The sequence below is a fragment of the Agelaius phoeniceus genome, chromosome 3, assembly GCF_051311805.1.
Source record: "Agelaius phoeniceus isolate bAgePho1 chromosome 3, bAgePho1.hap1, whole genome shotgun sequence".
NCBI lineage: Eukaryota > Metazoa > Chordata > Aves > Passeriformes > Icteridae > Agelaius > Agelaius phoeniceus.
In genome coordinates, this window is record NC_135267.1 from 3995882 (window position 1) to 4015858 (window position 19977).

At 49.5% G+C, this 19977-nt stretch overlaps 1 protein-coding gene across 1 annotated transcript in view; it reads right to left on the bottom strand.

The window, feature by feature from the left end:
• Nucleotides 1-16421, bottom strand: part of XKR6 (XK related 6) — a 177086-nt gene extending 160665 nt beyond the window's left edge. The window contains exon 1 of the mRNA XM_054630642.2: nt 15662-16421. Within this exon, the coding sequence (XP_054486617.1) occupies nt 15662-16389 (728 nt within the window). The 5' untranslated portion in view covers nt 16390-16421. The remainder of the gene's footprint in view (nt 1-15661) is intronic.
• Nucleotides 16422-19977: the final 3556 nt, after the last annotated feature.

Sequence of the window (19977 nt, forward strand, 5' to 3'; positions counted from 1 at the left end):
CCCTGGAGGTGTCCAAGGAATGACTGGATGTGGCACTCAGTGACAAGGTGGGGATCAGTCACAGGTTGGAGTCGATGGTCTTGGAGGTCTTTTCCAACTTTAATGATTCTATACTTCAATAATTCTGTGAAAAGTTGAACACACTCCCACAGAAGGAAAAGGGTAAAGAGCAGAAAACAGATGAGGGGCAATGCCAAGGGAGGAGGATGGAACACACCTCATCTCAGAGCTCTTTACAGTGTCACAGAGTCCCACCTGCCTCACAGGCAAGAACACAAACTTGCCCTCAGAGTTAACACAGATTTAGTGTCCTACTGAAAGGCTTCCTCTTGGAAAAAGAACTGGAAGAGAAGTGAGTATATTTAAAGGAGTCTGATCAGTAAAAATGTCCAGTTTTATGATGGTGAAATTGTTCCTAAGAATGCAGACTCCTATTCTGAGTGCCTAACAGATGTTTTCATGGAGGATTTAGGACAGAAAAAATACAAATGCACTGATAATGGCAGCCTAATGAAGTTTAGTCCTCAGTTAATTCACACAACCAATTAATCCTATATCCAGTGGAAAGTGGCAGCAAGGCAAGGACCCTTTTGCCGACCATAAGGAGCAGTGCTAGGCAGAATATCCATCCTGAATATTATGGAATTATGGAATGGTTTGGGTTGGAAGGGAACTTAAAGATCATAAATATGTGCATTTTCATTCTTAATTAGGGCTGTGGTCTTTTATGAGCCTCACAGCAGCACACAAGGACTCAGCACCAGATCCCAACCAGGTACAATTCCCAGCCTGGTTCCTCCAGCAGTCAGGATCCTTAAACAGCTTTCTGCTCCAGTGAGACCCTTATTCCATGTGGGAATTGGCTCTAAACAATAATTTTTCAATTAGTATATCCTCACTGATCAATTCCTACTTAAAATTCCTCAGCAGAATTATTCCAAAATAAATATTCAAAATTAAAAGCATGAATTCCTCACTCTTCCCCCCAAAAATCAGTTTCAGGATGCCAAAAGCAACTCATTCAAAGTAAATGGAGGAGGTGTAAACCCAGTGCCTCAGACACCTTTGTTAGGAGTGCTGCTTCACAAATAAATCCCCTAATCCCCTGAAAAAAGGGGGAAATAATCCATTCCCAGGCAAAGAAGTTGGCAAAGCCACCAGAAATGCAACTTAAACCCCTGAATTCAAACTCCCCTCTGAAGTTACGCGGCTCCCGACAATTGCAGGAAATCGGAAAAATTGTCTTTTTTTGCTCTCAGAATACACTTAAATATCAACAAAAAAAAAAATAAAACAGGTAGAAATGATTTGCCCTCACTGATAAAAAAATTGGTCATTTCCCAGGAATGTCAAAGATCTGATTCCCAGTGAAAGGAGCAGCATGGAATTACAGGGAGATCTGTGTGTTCAAACAGAAAATTCAGTGGTTCGTTGCAAGCAGAGCTTGATCACAACCAAAAAAAATAATGAGAGCCTTTAACGAAGCTCTAATTGTGCAATAAGCCATACCAGGGAGAAAAGAAACAACAAAACCCCAAATGTTTTGATAAATGGGATTATGAAACTCCAGAGCAGTAAAACAAAGACTAAAACCACAAATGGTAATAAAGCATCATTATAGGTGCTGTTTTGAAGCTCTGCTGAAGCACAGGTAAATGTCAGGTTGCCCAGGCAGAGTTTTTACTCAAAAGCAATGTTTAATCTGATTTTTTGCTCTCCTGAATTTCTGAATGGAAGATATTCCTCTTACTGAGGGATAATTTTGATTTTCCTATGAGGATATGTGGATTTTTTCAGCCCCTTCTGAGACATGGGGTACTATGAGAAAGGACCAGCCCTACAGGGGTCATTTGTCCCCTTTGTTCACTGCCTGACAAACAGATTTCAAACTGGGCTTTGCATCCCCATCGGAGGAGCCACACCAATCTTAGAGCAAGCTGAGGAAATGCTGGAGAATGTTTGAATTTAGGGATGCCAAGATTTTCCCACAATAAAACCGGGGGAGATCAACCATAATTTTTTGCAAAATTATAAATGACACCTGAAGTCCTGGCTGGCTTCACCTACTGAGGGATGATTAAGCTGCAAATCTACAATTACTTCTAATCTTAAATAACTGATAGGATTTGAACTCCCAACATACAGTAGCTCAAATGTGATATTACTGGGAGCTTTTTGAAGCCAATCAATAACTATTAAAGCTGGATCCCATCAGCTACCACCAGGTATTAGCCACTTTCTCAATATTTCAAGGATTCAGTTATTCTTAGCTACAGTTAAAGTAGTAAAATGAAGTGGTCTCATACTGACACTGCGATAAATACGAGATTAAATATAGAACAAATTTATTACTCCCCGAAGTCCTACTGAGTGTCCTGATTTTTTTTTCCTTTTTTTTTTTTTTTTTCTGTATCCACAACAATCTGGTTTACTTTGATGTTTTATTATCCCAGATCTAAGGCTCAGGATTGAAAAGCAAAGCTTGAGCTGGTTCAAAGAACCCAACCCCGGCCACGCCGGGGGAAGGGAACAAATTCCAAAGGGAAGGTGCGGATGGCAGAGCCGCCCTGTGACAGCCGTCATGCCCCACTTAGAGCAAGTGGCACTCACAGGCGAGTGATTTGTGACACTGAGCGGGTGTGACACGGCACAGCACCCCTGGAGTGCCTTGGGCTGCCAGAGGATCGTGCCTGCAGGAGCCGACTTTTCCTAATACCCCGCGCTTTGAAGAAAGCGGAATAATCAACCCATTTTTAAAGCACTGGTTTGAAGGGCTCCGAGGAGTTTTAAAGGAAAGCAGTTAATTACTTGGCTCGCTTTAAAAATAAATTAACCCACAAATTAGAGCCTGGGTGATGATGGGTGACCCCAGAAGTGTGCATTTTTGGCTCGCTGCATGTCCTGAGCTCCCAGGGATGATCCCAGTTTAACCCCAGAGGGTCTTCCCTGAGGAGCAAAGCACTCCAGAAAACTGCGGAAGCAACAAACCACATCCTCCTCCACCAGCATCCAAGTGGGATGAGTCCACAGGGACATGAGTGTTTGGGTCTCAGCTAAATTCCCTGGAAGTGTTCAAGACCAGGCTGGATGGGGCTTGGAGAAACCTGGGACAGTAGAAGGTGTCCCTGCCCATTGGAGGAGACTGGAACTGGGTGAGCTTTAAGGTCCCTGCCAACCCAAACCACTCTGTCATTCCATGATTTATGACATGTCCAGGCATTTCTCCGCTCTCCTCATCTGGGATTCACCCCTAAGCATCAATTCCAAAGTGGCTCACTGAATATAACTCTCCCAAAGATGACAGTGACAACCTATTCCAATGAAGGGATCTGGCCTCCACTACTGGTGCACACACAGGAGTAATAAAATAAATTTAGTCCCAAACAGGTAAATCTGATGGCCGTGTCCAAAAGCTAGAAGCAGATTTTGCTGAAGACTCTGACAGGCTGGATACACCCTCATCAGCTTGGAAAAACAAGCCCATGGTCTCATAAGAAAATAAAAATTAACCCTAAGTAACGGGAACATTTTCCTTGTGTTGCAAGGATGTGTTGCATGCTTCTGGGTTCCTCCTTGTCTACTATGCAGGGATAGTGCTGCCTTCAAGGCTCAACCAGCACAGGATCATCCCTGGGATGATAATCATCCCTACAAGCCCTCACCTCAAGGAGCACCACCAGGACCATTCCCAGCTGGCATCCTGGAGGCAGCCACCCTCTCCCAAAAGCCAAGAAAGCTTAACATGACAGAAACAGCCACACTGTGCCAGCCCATCTCAGGGCCAGAGAGGAAATCCTGCCACTACCGAGCTGCCAAGAGGAGATGTGGCCACTGAGGATGAGTTCCTGGCAAGAGAGATGAAAAGGGCTCTATCCTTGATCAGTGCACATGGTTGGACTTTGAAATGGAACCACAAAAGGGGAAAGGTGTCCCTGCCCATGGCAAGGGGTTGGAATGAGATGATCTTTAAGGTCCCTTCCAGCCCAAATCACTGTGAGATTCACTGAAGGGCTCTGGTATCATCACACTTGGGGCTGGAGCCTTTCCTGGCGTCAGTGGCACAATGCATTTACGTCAGCGTGTGACAAGGGGCCCGGAGTGACAAGGACTAAGGTAAGATTAAGCATTCAGGAGCCAAGCGTGTCCTTCACTAAAACAAGGGCGCCGGAGCCTTATCGCGCTGCCTTTCGGCACAGCCACGTGCCCAGGCACAGCCTCAACCTCCAGCCCTGGCTCAGATGCACATGACTTGGCAAGGCACTGCTGCAGCTTCTTTCTCCCAAGGAAATCATTCCTTGCCCAGCCCAGCCGCGACAAACACTGGGAAATAAAGCCCTGAGACAAGCTCCTGCTGCATCGCCGACGTGTCGGCGCGACAGACTCCGTGTGGTGACTTCACACCCCAACGTGAGCCTCTTCCCTGCATTTGTGAGTGTTCCACGAGGGAGGAACTGATGGATTTCTGCAGCCAGTGGGGCTTGGAGAGCTGTTGGTGCACACTGTTCCAAATTATTTCCATTTCTAATTAATATTCATAAACGAGTCACAATACTGCGCCTTCCATCAGCCGTCACACGCCACCCACGCTAGATGAAAGGACAACTACACAAGATAAGCAGTTTATTGGATCAAAAGTCCCCTTTAGACGAGGAGACAGCTACTGCAACAGCCTCCAACTGATAGCATCCCATCACATGGAGGGAGTATCAGCAAATCTCCCTCTTTAAACCCAAGATTCAGCACACGGAATGCACAACGCAATTATTATGTTAATTTAGCTGCATTTCGCTGCCTGCTTGAGGCTTGAGCTGGAGGGAGGAACTTCTGGTTTGAAGAGCTGCCACTGAAAATGGCTACTTCAAAAAACTCAACTGACACCCAATTATACCATCAGCTGTCAAGTTTAATCCCCTTTTGTCCCTGTTGTCAGCACTGCTGCCTCACCTGGCTGGTTTTGGGCAAGGACTCTGCCCTTCAGCTTTTGCCTTTACCAACCATCTACATCTTGCTCCAGCAGGATCCTGAAGGAGCTTTACCTGTCCTCCTCCCCAAACTCAGTTTAGGTGGCAGAAAACAAGGATCTCACCTGCTTGCATAGAACATGGCCTGGGAATAACAGCTGTTATTGTCCACTTCCCCTGCACGGACAAGAAATAAATCAGAAATACACTTGACATTCATATCAAGCCCATGCAGGGTGACAGAAAACACTGAGACTGTAACATCACATTCCCCCCTCTCCACTGATGGGAAACAAGTGTTTCCCAGGTTTAAACTGAAAGACAGTAGGGTTAGATGGAATATTGGGAAAAACTCTTCCCTGTAAGGGTGGGGAGGTCCTGGCACAGGTTTCCCAGAGAAGCTGTGGCTGCCCCTGCATCCCTGGAAGTGTCCAAGGCCAGGCTGGACAGGGTTTGGAGCAACCTGGGATAGAGGAAGGTGTTCGTGCCCATGGAAAGGGGTTGGAACTGGAAGATTCTTAGAGCCCCTTTGAACCCAAACCATCCCAGAATTCCATGATTAAAAAGAGCAGAGGAAGGTCCATTGCCCACTGCTCTCCAGAGCTGTTCTGCTTCTCGTCCAGGAGGGACCCAAACAGTCTGCCCAAGAAAAAGCATATTTACACCCATTGCCAGAGAGGGAAAGTATAAATATTTCCAAAGCTTTATGAAGGCTGGTACTTACAGTCATGCTTTGAAAGGGAAAGAATAAAGCAAAATATTCAATTAGAAAAAATTACTATAATTGCAGGTTCTATTTTATCCCTCCATTAAAGCAATAAAGTGCCTCGAAATATTGCTAAGCTGGGATACAGAGCTTAGTGCTACTTAACATATTAATATACATCCAGGGGGGTTTATTTAATTTAGATCTGCATGAGGGTCTTCTCTCCTCCCTGGCCCCTATGGTCTCCCCCTACACTTCCAGCTGGATATCCATGCATGCTTCTCCCCCCATTCCAAGGGATGGACACGCAATGCTGAGGCTGGACATAAATTCTGACATGTGCCACACACCTCTGGAGCCAGAGGACATCAAGCACATCCATGCATAGCTCCACACACACAGATTCCCAGCTTAAACCATGTTTGCCTGCCCCTCAAAGCTCTGATGTCTGAGTATTTGATTTTCTGTTGGACGAAAATGTCCAATTCCTGCTCTCTGAAGATCAAACAAAATCCTCTTGGAAATGTAAAATCATCCCATTTTGCTCTAATAGCACATAAATCCCATGGGAAGGGATTTGCTGTTGAAAGTCACTGAGCAAGGAATTGCTGAGGCTGAAGAAGGGGCTCTTCCTCCCAGCCTTGGCTCTCTCCATGCTTTCTCCACACTACGGTGCCACGAGCTGCAGTTTTCCGGATATAACCTCGCTCTTCCCTGCTACAGAAGATAAGTGAATCTTATTTTAGGGAGCCCTTCATCCTTTTAATTAAACAAATGTATATCACTTCTCCGTATCTCATAGCCTCCATTATCTTTTGTGAACTCCTACAATTCTGTTGTAAAGATATATTGAAAAGCGCTAATTGAGATAATCTCTGGAATTCAAGAGTTGCTGTATTTTTAGCCATGTTTTAAAACTATTTTCCCTTTGTTTCTGGAATGCCTCCCATCCTTCCTCCCATGCCAGACTGTTTACATTATTTAAATGCCTTCTGCTTATACCACTCTTTACAATTTTTACTTCAACAACATCGGCCTCCGTTGCTCTTTTTTCCCTCGCTTAGACATAACTGGGATGAATTCCAATCCCAAACTCAAAAGCACTCCTGGTGCTTCACTGCTGTCTTCTGTGTTTGGTAGATCAGGCAATGTATTTCTGCCATCCTGTCATCCAGGGCTGCCTGTGTGGAGGATCCAAGCATGAGGAGTTAAACTGATCTTTTTTTTACAGGAGAAAATGGGAGAATGGTGATTTTCCCAGAGACTGGAACTTTTTAAACTCATAGGGATATGTGACATGTCCCTGCTTTAAGGGATGATCCTGAGCCACCACACTGATAGGATGGGGGACCTCATCTCTCCTGGACTTTTTTTTGGAGAGTTGTGATGTCTAGTGTCCATCACAGAAGCAAAATATGACCCTGCTCCCTGCCCCTACAGAAAACCCCACAGAACCCCATGAGCTGAGGGAGGTTCTGGCAGCTGGACATGATCCTCCCTCACTCAGGGTTGGGTTTTTCCCACAGGTTTAATTAGCAAAGTGATAAAGGCAGCTCCAGCTGCCAGAGGCTTTTGCATCTCAGCTCCTGAGGAGTTTTTAATAAGAGTTCTGCCAAAATGGTGAGGGTTTTATGGGAAACTTCTCCCACATCTAGCAGACTTGTGAAGTAGAAAAGCTGATGTAGCTCAGCAGCTGACAGGAGTTTTCCAGCAAGAGCTGAGACCTCTGCAGTGTCCATTTTTGTGTCTGTTCACAACAGGCTTGGTTTTCCTAGTGCCCATTCAGTGACCATCTACAGGGCACTGAGAGATTCCTGTCTCAGTCCTATTTCCCACGGGGTTTTGGGACAGGGAGAAGATGCCTATTCCCTCAGCCCATCCTGTACAAAGGGGGGTACTTAAACAGGGTGTATAAAAAAGAAGAGTGGCTTTTACATAGACAGATAGTGATTGGACAACTGGGAATGGTTTTAAACCAAAAGAGGAGAGATTTAGGTCAGATATGTGGAAGGAATGCTTTCCTGTGAGGATGGGGAGACCCTGGCCCAGACTGCCCAGAGAAGCTGTGGCTGCCCCTGGATCCCTGGAAGTGTTTAAGGTTAGGTTGGACAGGGCTTTGAGCAACCTGGGATGGTGGAAGGTGTCCCTGTCCATGGCAGGAGGTGGAACAGGATGGGTCTTTAAGGTCCCTTCCAACCCAAACCATTCTGTGACATGATTCTATTCCGTGATAATACAGGGATATTTCTTTGGGATGCCAAAATCCTGCTGCGGGTAAACCAAATCAGAGTGGAGCAGAGGAAGAAGAGGTCATGATAAAAGCTCTGGGCTTGAACACAGAAGGTTTCAACAAAGCTGCCAATTCTGCAAAAATCTTCTGTGCAGCTGAAGTCACCTAAGGACAGACTGTGAATATTTCAGAGGTGAACCTGAGCTCTCACAGATTTCCAAAAAAAGGAGACGTGAGGAGCAGCACAGTCTTCAGGTCCCATTATAGTTTTGGGGACACATTTGAGATGGCCTTTTGCTCTACTTCTTTGTCTCTTGGCCAAGATTTGAATTTCTTCCTGGTTCAAGATATGGAAGTAAGGAATAAACCACCCATTTATACTGAAATAATGAAAGTCCATCAGTGAAATTTGTTCAGGGATGGACAAACAGCAACTCCTGAGACTCCTCCTCAGCACTGTGAATGTGGTTCCTCTGCTACAGCATTTCCATATAACCAAACACAGGATGAAACTGGAATACAGGGTGGTTGGAAATGTAAATCCCAAATGGAGAGAGTGATAAAAAATACAAACATAAAAATCCATCCATAGAGAGATGCAGTGGGCTGCCCCTGGGACACAGCTAAATGCTCAGTCCCACAATCCAGAAGGTTTTGGGAGCATCTTTGATGCTGAAGCCTAAAGGATATGGGATGTGCCTGCAAAGATCAAGCACTTCACAGGGTTAAAAATACAGGTATTCCTCCCTCCATCAGACTGCTGCTAGGTTGGAGGATTTTCTAAAAGATCCTCCTCCCCTGGAAAGCTCTTTGCCCATTTTCTTGGGATCCTGTTTGGAAAAGCATCTTGGTGCCCTAAAGTATTATGATAGGCTTGGCCATCATTCTGAATCCCAGCACATCAGAAGAAGGTGGGTCAATGAAGTGACAATATTTGGCACATGTTCTTTGCTTATGCCTTTAATTACAATTTAATTTTCTCTCTAGCAAAGCTTTGCTCTGACTCACAATTCCTCCTGCTTAAAAGCTTCCAGGTGTTAAAACACTGCCTTGTACTACTGCTGATTTTCACTACAGTCAGGTGCTAAAAATCAAGTCAGGATTCAAGGGAAATAAAATGAGTAGAGAGTGGAGTTGAGTGAGGGATCCAGACTTTTCCACAGGCTCACCTTCATTCCCCAAGGAAAATCACAAATTTGATGTCCCATTTCTGCTCCTTGCAGTCTCAAGGCAGAGCAAGCAGCTCTCCTCCAAAGAGATGCTTTATCACCATCAGTTCTTCCTCCATCCTTTTCATTAAAAGAAATGCTCCCTGAATAACCTACATTTGTTCAGAGAGAAGAACCACTGCAAGGAATAAAGCTGGCTCAGTGCAGCTGAAAGCAAAATGGAAGTGTCTGGAAAGGTGGAAAATACAGAGCCTGGAATTTTAACACATAAAAAATGGTGAGCCATCTTTCCCTCCTTCCCTTGGCACCCTGCCTCCCCTCCACCAGGAAAGACACTGTCAGGCTGCCACTGGCATTAGAGATAAAGCCATAGGGAGAGTGGGAAAAAAACAAACAGCTGTTTTTCCTGGAGTTCAGCTTGAACAGCTGAAAAGGGATGTTGTGGTCAAGGACCACATGGGTGGGAGCATTTAGGAAAGCAGCCTGCAACACAACTTCAAAGCAGTTGGGTTCCCTTCCAGTTTTTGGACTCCTGGAGATGCTGTCCCCAAAATACCTTGCAGCGGTGTCTACATCTTGAAAGCCACGGAAATTTTATGCTGGTTCCAGTAAGAACTAAGTCAGGTCACCCAAGCAGTTCTGCTCCCCTTTTCTCCTCCCCAGAACCCAGGGGTGATGAGCTGCTGTCACTGCCCAGCCACAGGGTACCATGTAGCTCTTCCTCAACAGCATCCAAGAGCAAACCAAACTCCAGCTTCTCCTCCAAATCCCACTCCCCACCTGCCCAAGCCATGCTGTCTCTGCAGAAACACCGGGTTGCATGGGAAGGGGAGTTGCCAGCAGCTCAGGGCAGGATATTATTTCTCCCAAGGAAAGGTTTGGAGAAATCTCTGCCCTCCCAAGGCTGGCCCAGCAGATCCGCTCCAACATCTGTGGTTGGACCCCCTCTAGTGGGAACCACTCAACAAGACACGGTGCATCACCACCACCAGCCACCCATGGAGACCCCTCTCAAGGGATAAAGCCCTTTTTCCATCGTTATTATGATTATTATTATTATTTCCACTCTCTCACAACCTATATGCTCTGTAGATGTTGTTGGACCTCTACACCCACAGCCCAGCAATTCCTTATGGAGATCCTGCAGAAATTGGGGGTGGAATGGGTAAGTTTTTTGAAAGGGAGAACAACCTCACTGGAAAAAAATATAAAAAGTTATACCCCAGACCTGATTTTGTAGGGAGAACATATTTATCATCTATCCCAGAATGTCTTCCCTCTGCCAACTTGTCAAAAACTGACAAAACTCCATACTATAAAAGCAAGCTGTTAAAACTTGGCTAAAAGGAAAAACTCAGCTGCCAGACGAGCTAACCAGAAAAAGCTGAAAGAAATATTCCAACATGCCAAGGAAGGCAGCAAATTTACAGAAAGTCTCTACAGAGCTGAACATCCCAAACCAAGACAAGAAGGCAGCATTAGGTCAGCAGCTTCTGGTTCATCTGCTGTTTGACAAGCAGATGGCTTCCACTTTGAGGGATTCAGGCGGAGAACTTCAGAGTTGTAGCTGCCTGTATTTCTAAACTATCCAAAATAATGTGTCTCCAACTCACAAAGCTCATCCCAGACAAAGTATTTTAGGAGAGCCTGAATCCACTCAAACACAAAGTCATTAAATGCCATATATTCCATTTAAACCCATTGATTCATCCTTCCACCTCCAAAGATGAACAGCTCACAGATTTGGTCTTTCCACTAATAAAAAAGATGCCAACTCTCTGCCTAAATGTTATGAATTTCTCACCATGTACGTACACAAGACAATTTTTAATGTCACAACAATGACAAGGTTTGTTATGGTTTTCTGGGGTTTCTTGTACAGAATGTTTTTCTCCTAGATCTGTATTCAAATCTGTTTTAATTACAAACCCCATAAACAGAGCACATTCATGTCCCAAAACTCACCATCACTGATAGTTTAACACATACACAGAGATTTCCAGCTGGTCAGCATTCATTTTAGCTCAGCTCCACATCCCGTTAATCCAATGGAATCCAATAATGTTTGCTTTAACAGCATGGCACAACGCAAGGGATCTGACTTTCCACTCTAAACCCCCTATTCCAGGGCAGCATCCATGACCCAGTAACCCACTTCCAGCAGAGGTTAAGGAAAGGTACATCAGACAGGGAAGTTCACTCCTGTCATTCATACAACCTGTGCAACTACTCAAGACTTCTCCTGAATTTATATGGCTGAACAGCTCCAGCAAAAGCAACAGCCTTGTCTTCACCCTGTTTCCAGCAAAACCACAGCATCCCTCCTCAAGGAACAGCCCTTGGCAGCTTGCACTGCAGCACCTCTATAATGAGCATAATGTGCCTCAACTGGCATCCTTTACTTTTTGGATAGTCTGGATGAATTGTTCAAGTCCTCAAGACAATCTAAGATTTGAGAGGAAAGGTGAATATTGTAGGTTTATGAAGGTAAAAAGCCCAGGAGCTAAGCTTTATTGGTGGGAATGGCATTGGAGATCAGACTACTGGCATCCATTTGAGATCAGACTACTTCCAGCAAGAATTCAAAATAAATGTATCTATATACACACACATATGTTTTTACTATTTTTCCAACAACCACTACAGACAGACAGTATTAACACATCCTTCAGATCCCAGCTGAACTAAAAAAAAACCACAAAAACTCCAGGAATATCACTAAGTGCCCCCTCAGCACTCACACTGCCCCCTCAACCCTCCTGCCTGGTCACGATCCACCCTCTGAATACAACACAAACAGACAAAGCCCTCATCCAGACTGCTCCAAAACAAGCTCCTTCTCCCACAACCCTGACAAAACGAAGAGACAGCCTTGCTAAAATAAGATCCCGATGTATATTTATATTTCTGCCATAAAATGCTATTTATTCACCATCTTATTGGCGAGTCTTCCCAGTATTTACGAGAAGAAGCCGCCACAGGAATTGTGTCATCCCTCAAAATCCAAACGCACATTTACCTAACGTATTCAGGATGAGAATTCCTGCACTACTCCAACCTGCCCCCCTCCAATTCTCCACGGTTTGGCTCCCAGCTGCTGAGCAACACCCACGACATCCCCTACGTAAGGTACGATCCCAATTACGCTCCGTGCAGCGGCAGCACGGATCCGTGATCCCACGGGAGAGCAGGCTCGGAGCATTACGCACTGAACTTACGCTGTCCCAGCTTTTCCTCCTCCATCCCCACGCCTAAACTTCATCCCCAGCAGGCAGCGATTGTGCTGCAGGCAAAGGCGGCCAAACCAGTGCGATCCAGTATTAGTCCCATCACCGCATCCAAGATTAATTTTAATGGCGTTGGCAATAGCTGTAGTGGGAATGCAAAAAGACACCCTCGTGGAGGCTGCTCCACAGATCCCAGGAAGTTAATTCTGGCTCTGGTCAGATATTGGGAGTCGGCTCCACGCTGTCCAGCGTGCCTTAAAGAGCGGGAGCTGGGTGCTGGTGGGATTAGAAATCAACAGGAGAGAAAGATCCCTGATTTCACCTAACATGATCCGGGCTGCAGCATTCCTTATCAGTTCCCTTTGGCATTCCCAGCCCTGCACAATCTCAGAAGCAAATGTTTTTCCTCTGCATTAGCATAGCAGGGAAAAGTCTGGGCAACTTGAGCTTTGTTTCTTCCTATTACCCAAAAATCAGCCCCCTATATGAATCCCCTCTGTCCCTGCTGGCATCCCTTCGGCATCCCCCTCCCCACATGCTCACTCGAGCATGCCACGGCATGGGGTGTTTGTGCACAGCTAAAACACAATCATTTCTTCTGCCTGACTCCAAGAAAGGAAAAATCCAACTTGCCAGAGGAGCATCTGCATTGAGAACTGCTTTTGCTGATGGGATCAGCACTTGGGAGTACCAGGGGAAGCAGCAGAAAGGGTCGTGGACCAATTCATCATCCTCGCACGCACCACCCGCAGACATCCCCCTCCCGCCACCCCCAGCCCAAATCCCGGCCGTAAAAAACCCATAAAAATAGAATAAACCCCCAAGCAGAAGTTGAGAACAAATGTGCTTTGAATGCTGCACAAATGACATTGAAGATGCAGAAGAAATATGTATTTGCTGTTGCACTGCATGATTGCATGGGCTTATTTCCTACGTACACATCTCACGTACCCTTCCCACGCAGATCCCCTCCCCTCCACCCCCGCGGCTTCTTCAAAAAAAATTGGGAAAATAAAAATCTTTGATCCCTAAGGATTATTTGAAAAGCTACAAACGCTGAGGGACCCCCATCTAGAGCCTTTTCCCTACAACCTGACCCATCCATGGTGTGGAGGGGGTGCAGCCACCACCCTGTGACACAACGCAGAGTTGTCCCTCTACCCCCACCCCAAATCTCACACCCCTTCCACGTTACCAACCCGCGCCCCAGCTCAGAGGATGCTGGGCCACGCCGGGTTTTTACAGCTGTCCTTACACCACCTCTTTCGGTAAGCCCGACATCTCTGTGGCAGTGTTTGCATCCACAGGCTTTCATCCTGGAGAATCCCTCCCTGCCTCCTCCCACCTCTCTTTTTGGGGAGGATAACGTAATTTCCAGCTCGCACTGGAGGATGTTTTTTTATTCCTGCCGAGCCCGAGGTCACTTTCCAGACTCGTCCTCTGGCCAGTGTCTCCTCCACCCCAGGACCTCTCCCTCCGGCAGGGTAGAGTCCCTCATCCCTGACCTTCAGGCTGGCACCGGCAGCCCCACCGCCGCCGTCCCCACCGAGGAGGCTTCTCCTTTCTCCACAGCCACAGCCGAGGCATCACGCTGCGTTTTTCCACTCCCACCACCCGCTCCTTCGGTTCAAGGGGAGTCAGCGAGCCAGCAGCTCCCGCTCCACGGGCTGGGGAGAGGCTCTCAGGCATGGATGAGACCCTCACCCCTCTCATCCCCACGGGATCTGTGCCAGGAGGACGTCAACCCTCTGGAACCAGCAGTTCCCAGCGCTTGGCAGCCACGGGTCCATGCCCCCGCAGACCCTCTCTGGAGCAGCCCCTGTGTTCCATGGGGGCTTTTCCTGGCTGCCCCCTGGCTCCAGGAGGGGGGTGATGGGGTGAGTCCCCTCCAGGGACACAGGACCTCCCTCTGCAGTGCTGCCACTGCCAGGGTCACCCCAGCCCTGGGCCTGTCCTGGAGGGAAGAGCAGCTCCATGAACCCCCTCCCAGTCCTGCCCCATGCCTGTGGAGCACCATCTCATTCCCACGGAGCCAGAATCCCTTCCATCCCACACCATGGGGGGCACAGAACTGTGTCCCCTCCAAGCTGTGAGGTGACAGCAGCCCTATTTCCCTCTCCTCAGCCCCACATGCTGCATCTGTGCTCCCTTTGGGGGTCTTCTCAGTGAAGAAGGGGTCACCCCAAATCTCCACGTGGGGAGCACCATCTCATGTCCTGCTTGCACCAACCAACGCCACTCTTCCCACCTCAGCCCCACAGACATATTTTGGGGGAACTTCTCTTCCCCTCAAATGTCCCCTCAGCACAAGGGGGCCCTTGACACCTTCTCCACCATGGGGAGCACTGGCAAGGGTCCACCTCAGACAATGAGGTGACAATGACCCCCATGTCCCCCAGGCTCATTTTGTGGAAATCACTCCTCCCTTTGGAGTCTTTGGGTCTCTCCTCACTCAAAGTTGGAGTAACCCCCAAATCTCCCCTCCTTCTCCACGTGGGGAGCACTGCACTGACCACCACCACCTCAGACCACGAGGTGACACTGAGCCATGTCCATCTCACACCACAATTCGACAACAACCCCCATCTGCCCTACCTCAGCTGGGGACAGTGACCCATGTCCACCTCAAATCATGATGTGACACTGACTCCCATCGGTCCCACCTCAGCCAGGGGACAGCGATCCACCTCAAGCCATGAGATGACACTGCCCCACGTCTGCCTCCAACCATGAGGTAACAGCAATGGCCATCTGGTCCACCTCAGCTAGGGGACAGCCACCTCAGCCTATCGAGGTGACACTGACACCCATCTGCCCCACCTTGTCTAGGGGACACTGACCCACATCAAACCATGAGATGACACTAACCCACACCAAACCATGAGATGACACTGATCCACCCCAAACCAGGAGGTGACACTGACCCACGTCCACCTTGGATCATGAGCTGAGAGTTCCCCACCTCATCCAGGGGACAGTGACCCATTTTAAACCAGAGGGTGACACTGACCCATGCCCATCTTGGACCACGAGCTGACAGTCACCCACATCCACATCAAACCAGGTGCCGACAACCACCTACAGCAGCCCCTCCTCGGCCAGCGCACACTGACCCACGTCCACCTTGGACCACGAGGTGACACTGTCCCCGTCCATCTCAAACCAGGAGGTGACACTGTCCCCGTCCGTCTCAAACCAGGAGGTGACAGTGCCCCACATCCCCCCGGAGCAGAGGCTGACGCTGCCCCACGTCCCCCTCGCACCGGGCGCTCGCAGTCCTCGCTCCCGCCCCTCCGCCGCCGCCGTCCCCGACCCAGCGCGCCGCCCGCCCCGCCGGGGGCACGGCGGAGTCCCCGGCCGCCCCTTACCTCCAGACCTGCCCCATCTGCAGCAGGTGGATGACGGACTGCCAGACCCAGACGGAGATCCTGCAGAGGCGCTGCGCCCCGGGGGTGGCGGTGCCGCCGGCTCCTCCTACCCCGCCGGCGGGTCCCCCACGCCGGCCCGCGGTCCCCCCCATCATGGGCGGCCCGCGGCTGCTGAGCCCCTGCACGGCGCCCAGCCCGCCGCCCGTGTAGTCCTGCACGAACCAGCGGAAGCTCAGGATCTGCACCAGCACCGAGGGCAGCAGCACGAAGGCCAGGGTGAGGCCGCACCACAAGTAGTCCCGCCGGCCGTAGTGGTGCAGCGCCAGCCACAGGTCCGTGCCCACATCCCCCAGCAGCACCAGCAGCGCCAGCACGATCCACAGGCAGTCCAGCCACGGCCGCTCGGCCGCCTCGCCGCCCTCCGGCGGCCCTTCGGCGGCGGCGGCGGGGGGGCGCGGGGCCAGCGGCTCGGCGGCGGCGGTGGCGGCGGCCCGCCCGAAGAGGTTCCGCAGGCAGGCGCTCCGGCAGCCCCAGTAGCAAGACGACGTGTTGCAGCAGTGGCAGATGTGCAAGGAGCTGCTTGCGCCCGGCTCCTCCGCCACCTCGGCCGCCGCTGCCCCGACGCCGCCGCCCGTGGCCGCCGCCGCCTCGTCCAGGTTGTGCAGCTGGGCGAAGCCGCTGCCGCCGCCGCCGCCGCCGCCGCCGCCGCCATCCGACTTGGCCGCCATCTTGCTGCCGCCGCCGCCGCGTCCCCGGCCCGTTCGCCGGGCGCTCGCTCGCTCTGCCCCCCCCGTGCCCGCTCCCCCCGCCCGCCGCTTCCGGGGGCGGCGCTTCCGCGGCGCGCGGGACGGGCCGGGGCCGCCTGGCGGCGACAGCGACCGGCGGCGGGGCCGGCGCGGACGGGAGGGAGCGGCGACCTCCACACGCCGTGCCCGGGTACGGACAGCGCCCGCCGCAGCGGGATGCTCCGTGCCCCGTCCCACCTGGCCCCGGGAACCCAGGGGGATGAGGCCTGGAGAAAGGGAGGATGAGCGGGGAGCTCAACTTGCTCGTGAGCGGGAGAGGAGGAGCAGGCGCTGCGCTCTGCTCGGTGCTGACCCGGACAGGAGCCGAGGGAATAGGCTGGGGTTGTGTCAGGGGAGGGTTCGGCTGGATACTGGGGAAAGGTTCTGATCCCAGAGGGTGACTGGGCGCTGGAACAGCTCCTCAGGGGATGGTGACACCACCAAACCTGATAGAGCTCGAGGAACCCCTGGACAGCGCTCTCAGGCACAGGGTGGGATTGTTGGGGATGCTCCTGTGTGCGGCCAGGAGTTGGACTGGATGATCCTTGTGGGTTCCTTCCAGCTCAGTTTATTCTGTGATTCTCTGGACAACCTCTGCCCTCACAGGTCTCAACGCCCTCACGGGGAAGAATTTCTTCCTAAAATCCTTTCTAACCTTGCCCTTTTTCAGCTTAAAACCATCCCCTCTTGTCCTGTCACTCCATGCCCTTGTCCAATGTCCCTCTCCAGCTTTCTCAGAGCTCCCTTACAGAGTTAGGTTGGAAAAGACCTATGGAATAACCAAGTCAAGCTGTTAACCCATGGACATGATCACACATAAATTGTATCCCCAAGTTCTACATCTACACATTTTGGAAACCTCCACAGATGGGCATTCTGTTGCCTGACCACTCTGTCCATGAAGAATTTTTTTTCCAAATATCCAATCTAAACCTCCCCTGATACAACTTGAGATCATTTCATAGAATCACAGAATCACAAAATCATTTAGTTTGGAAAACATATCTGAAATCAAGTCCAACCTATGACCAAACACCACCTTATCAACCACAGCAGAGAACTGAGTGCCATGTCCAGTCATTCCTTGAACAGCTCCAGGATGGTGACTCTACAACCTCAATGGGCAGCCTGTTCCAATGTCTAATCACCCTTTTTGTGAAGAAATTCCTCCTAATGTCCATCCTGAACCTCCTCTCCAGCCATGTAAGACCTAGGCTCTAAGATCTCCCCAGGGCTGTCTTCTCCAGGCTGAACAACCTCAGTCCTCACAGGCTTTTCTCATAGGTGTTCCATCTCTTTAGTCATCTTGAAATCACAACATCTGCACTGAATCATAGAATATTCTGATTTGGAAGGGACACACAAGTCCAACCCCTGACCTTGCACAGGACACCCCAGCTATCCCATCCTGTGCCTGAGAGCATTGTCCAAACACTCCTGGAGCTCTGAGGTCCATGCCCATTCCCTGGGGAGCTGTTCAGTGCCCTGTCACCCTCTGGGGAAGAACTTCTCCCTGATATCCAACCTAAATCTTCCTGACACAGCTCCAGCCGTTCCCTGGGTCCTGCCTCTGTCACTGGGAGCAGAGATTGGAGCTGCCTGGAGGAGCTGCAGCCCCCAGCGAGGTCTGACCTCCATCTCCTCCAGCTGAACAAACCCAGTGACATCATTTGCTCCTCAGATGGTCCCTGAGACCCTTCACCCTCTTCCTGGCTCTCCTCTGGACACTTAAAAATTCCATTGTGCTTCTTCCCCCAAGGCCCAAGTGCTGACACCACCACTCCCCAGACCAGCCTTGGCTGGACCCCCTTGTGCTGACCCCATCCTGCTCCCAAATCATCTCCCCAGTCCGGGGTCAACTGCCCTGTCCCTGCTCAACCTCAAATCCCAGGATCACCACTCAATTCATCCTCAGCCAGGCTGCTTTCCACCTTCACACCTCCAGCAGCTCCCAGGTCCCTGGCAGATCTGGGACCTCCTCTGGGTTTCCTTTTTGCCTTTTCCCTTCCCATGGTTGTGCTGGGGAAGGGGGGCTCCTGTCCTACCCCATCCCACAGGTCCCTCTCCTGTACCCAGAGGATGGTGGAGCTGTGGCTTCCCCATCCCTGGAAATGTTCAAAGCCAGGTTTGATGGGACTTGGAACAACCTGGGATAGTGCAAGGTGCCCCTGCCCATGGCAGTACTGGCACTGGATGAGTTTTAAGGTGTCTCCCAATCCAAACCTTTCTGGGATTCATTCTGTGTTGATAACAGCTCTCTCCAAGCACACCTTGGCACCCTGACCTGACACCACCTTGTTGCCTTCTCAAATCCCCCACCTTGGTGTCTTCCTGTCCTTCTAACACAGGGATTCTCCATCCCCTTGTCTGCTCTTTGTCATTCCCTTACCCACTTTGGGGGGACACTGCTTTTCTCACCCTGTAGAGTCAGACAGACTCTCCAGGGGCTCAGCTCTGTGCTGGAGAAACCTCTGGCAGGCTGAGGAAGCAGCTCCTGGCTCTGTTTTTGGGATCTGCCTGGAGCTGAGCTGCACCCCAGGCAGCTGTTTTACCAAAGGACCCACTGTCACTCTGGGAAAGCCAAACTCCAGCTCCTTTCCCCCAGTTCCATGTCACACATCTGTTCTTTCATCATATCCATCTTTTCTGAGCTGTCTTGTGCTGTCCTCTGTAGGTTACAATCTCTCCTCTTTTCCATGTGTTTTTTTTTTCCCCTCATCATTCAATAAGAAGACTCCTTCCAGATGCTCCTTCTCCAGTGGCTGCTTCTGCCTCTTTCTGTGGGAGTTTGAATTCTACCCTTTCTCCCTTTTTTTTTTTCATTTAAATTGTGTCAAAATATCAGGGCTGAGAATGTCAGGACTCCAGAACTGGCTGAAAAAGTTGCTGCTTTGCAGAGTCTAAATTGCAACATGGAGAAAAAAAGAAACAGCTCCAAGAAGGGAGAAAAAATGTGATAAAGTGCAGATAAAATGCTTTTTCAGGGAGGAAAAATTAATTTAATCTTAAAGAAAAAGTGGGAGGACTTTCATGGATTAAACAGGCTATCTGGGAAGGGTGTTTTTGGTGTTTCTGGGTGATGTCAAAAGAGCTGAAAAGTTTTGTGAAATCTGAAAAAAATGCTGCTGGTTTTGAAATGGTCGGATCCTCCTGTAGCAGAGAAACAGAAGAAAGGGAGCAGAAAGCAAAGCTTTGGGCATGATCCACAGGGATGCACCTGATGCACACCTGGATGTGGACAAATTTCACTTGGAGTGAAACTCTGGCACAAAGTTCCCCAAAGGGAGAAAACTGCTATTATGTACAATATTATTTAGTGGGATCAGACAAAACAGGATCCCACAGATCCCCATCATAATGCATTCAAATGTTGAAGATATTCTCTTATTTTCTGCAACTTCAGTTATTACAAGAATATGGAAATAAATAAGAGCAAAACCAGCCCTCGACCAAATTACTTCATGTGCATAAGACAAGTATAAATATAAATATATATATATAACTTCAACTCCCTCTCCTGATAGATACTTT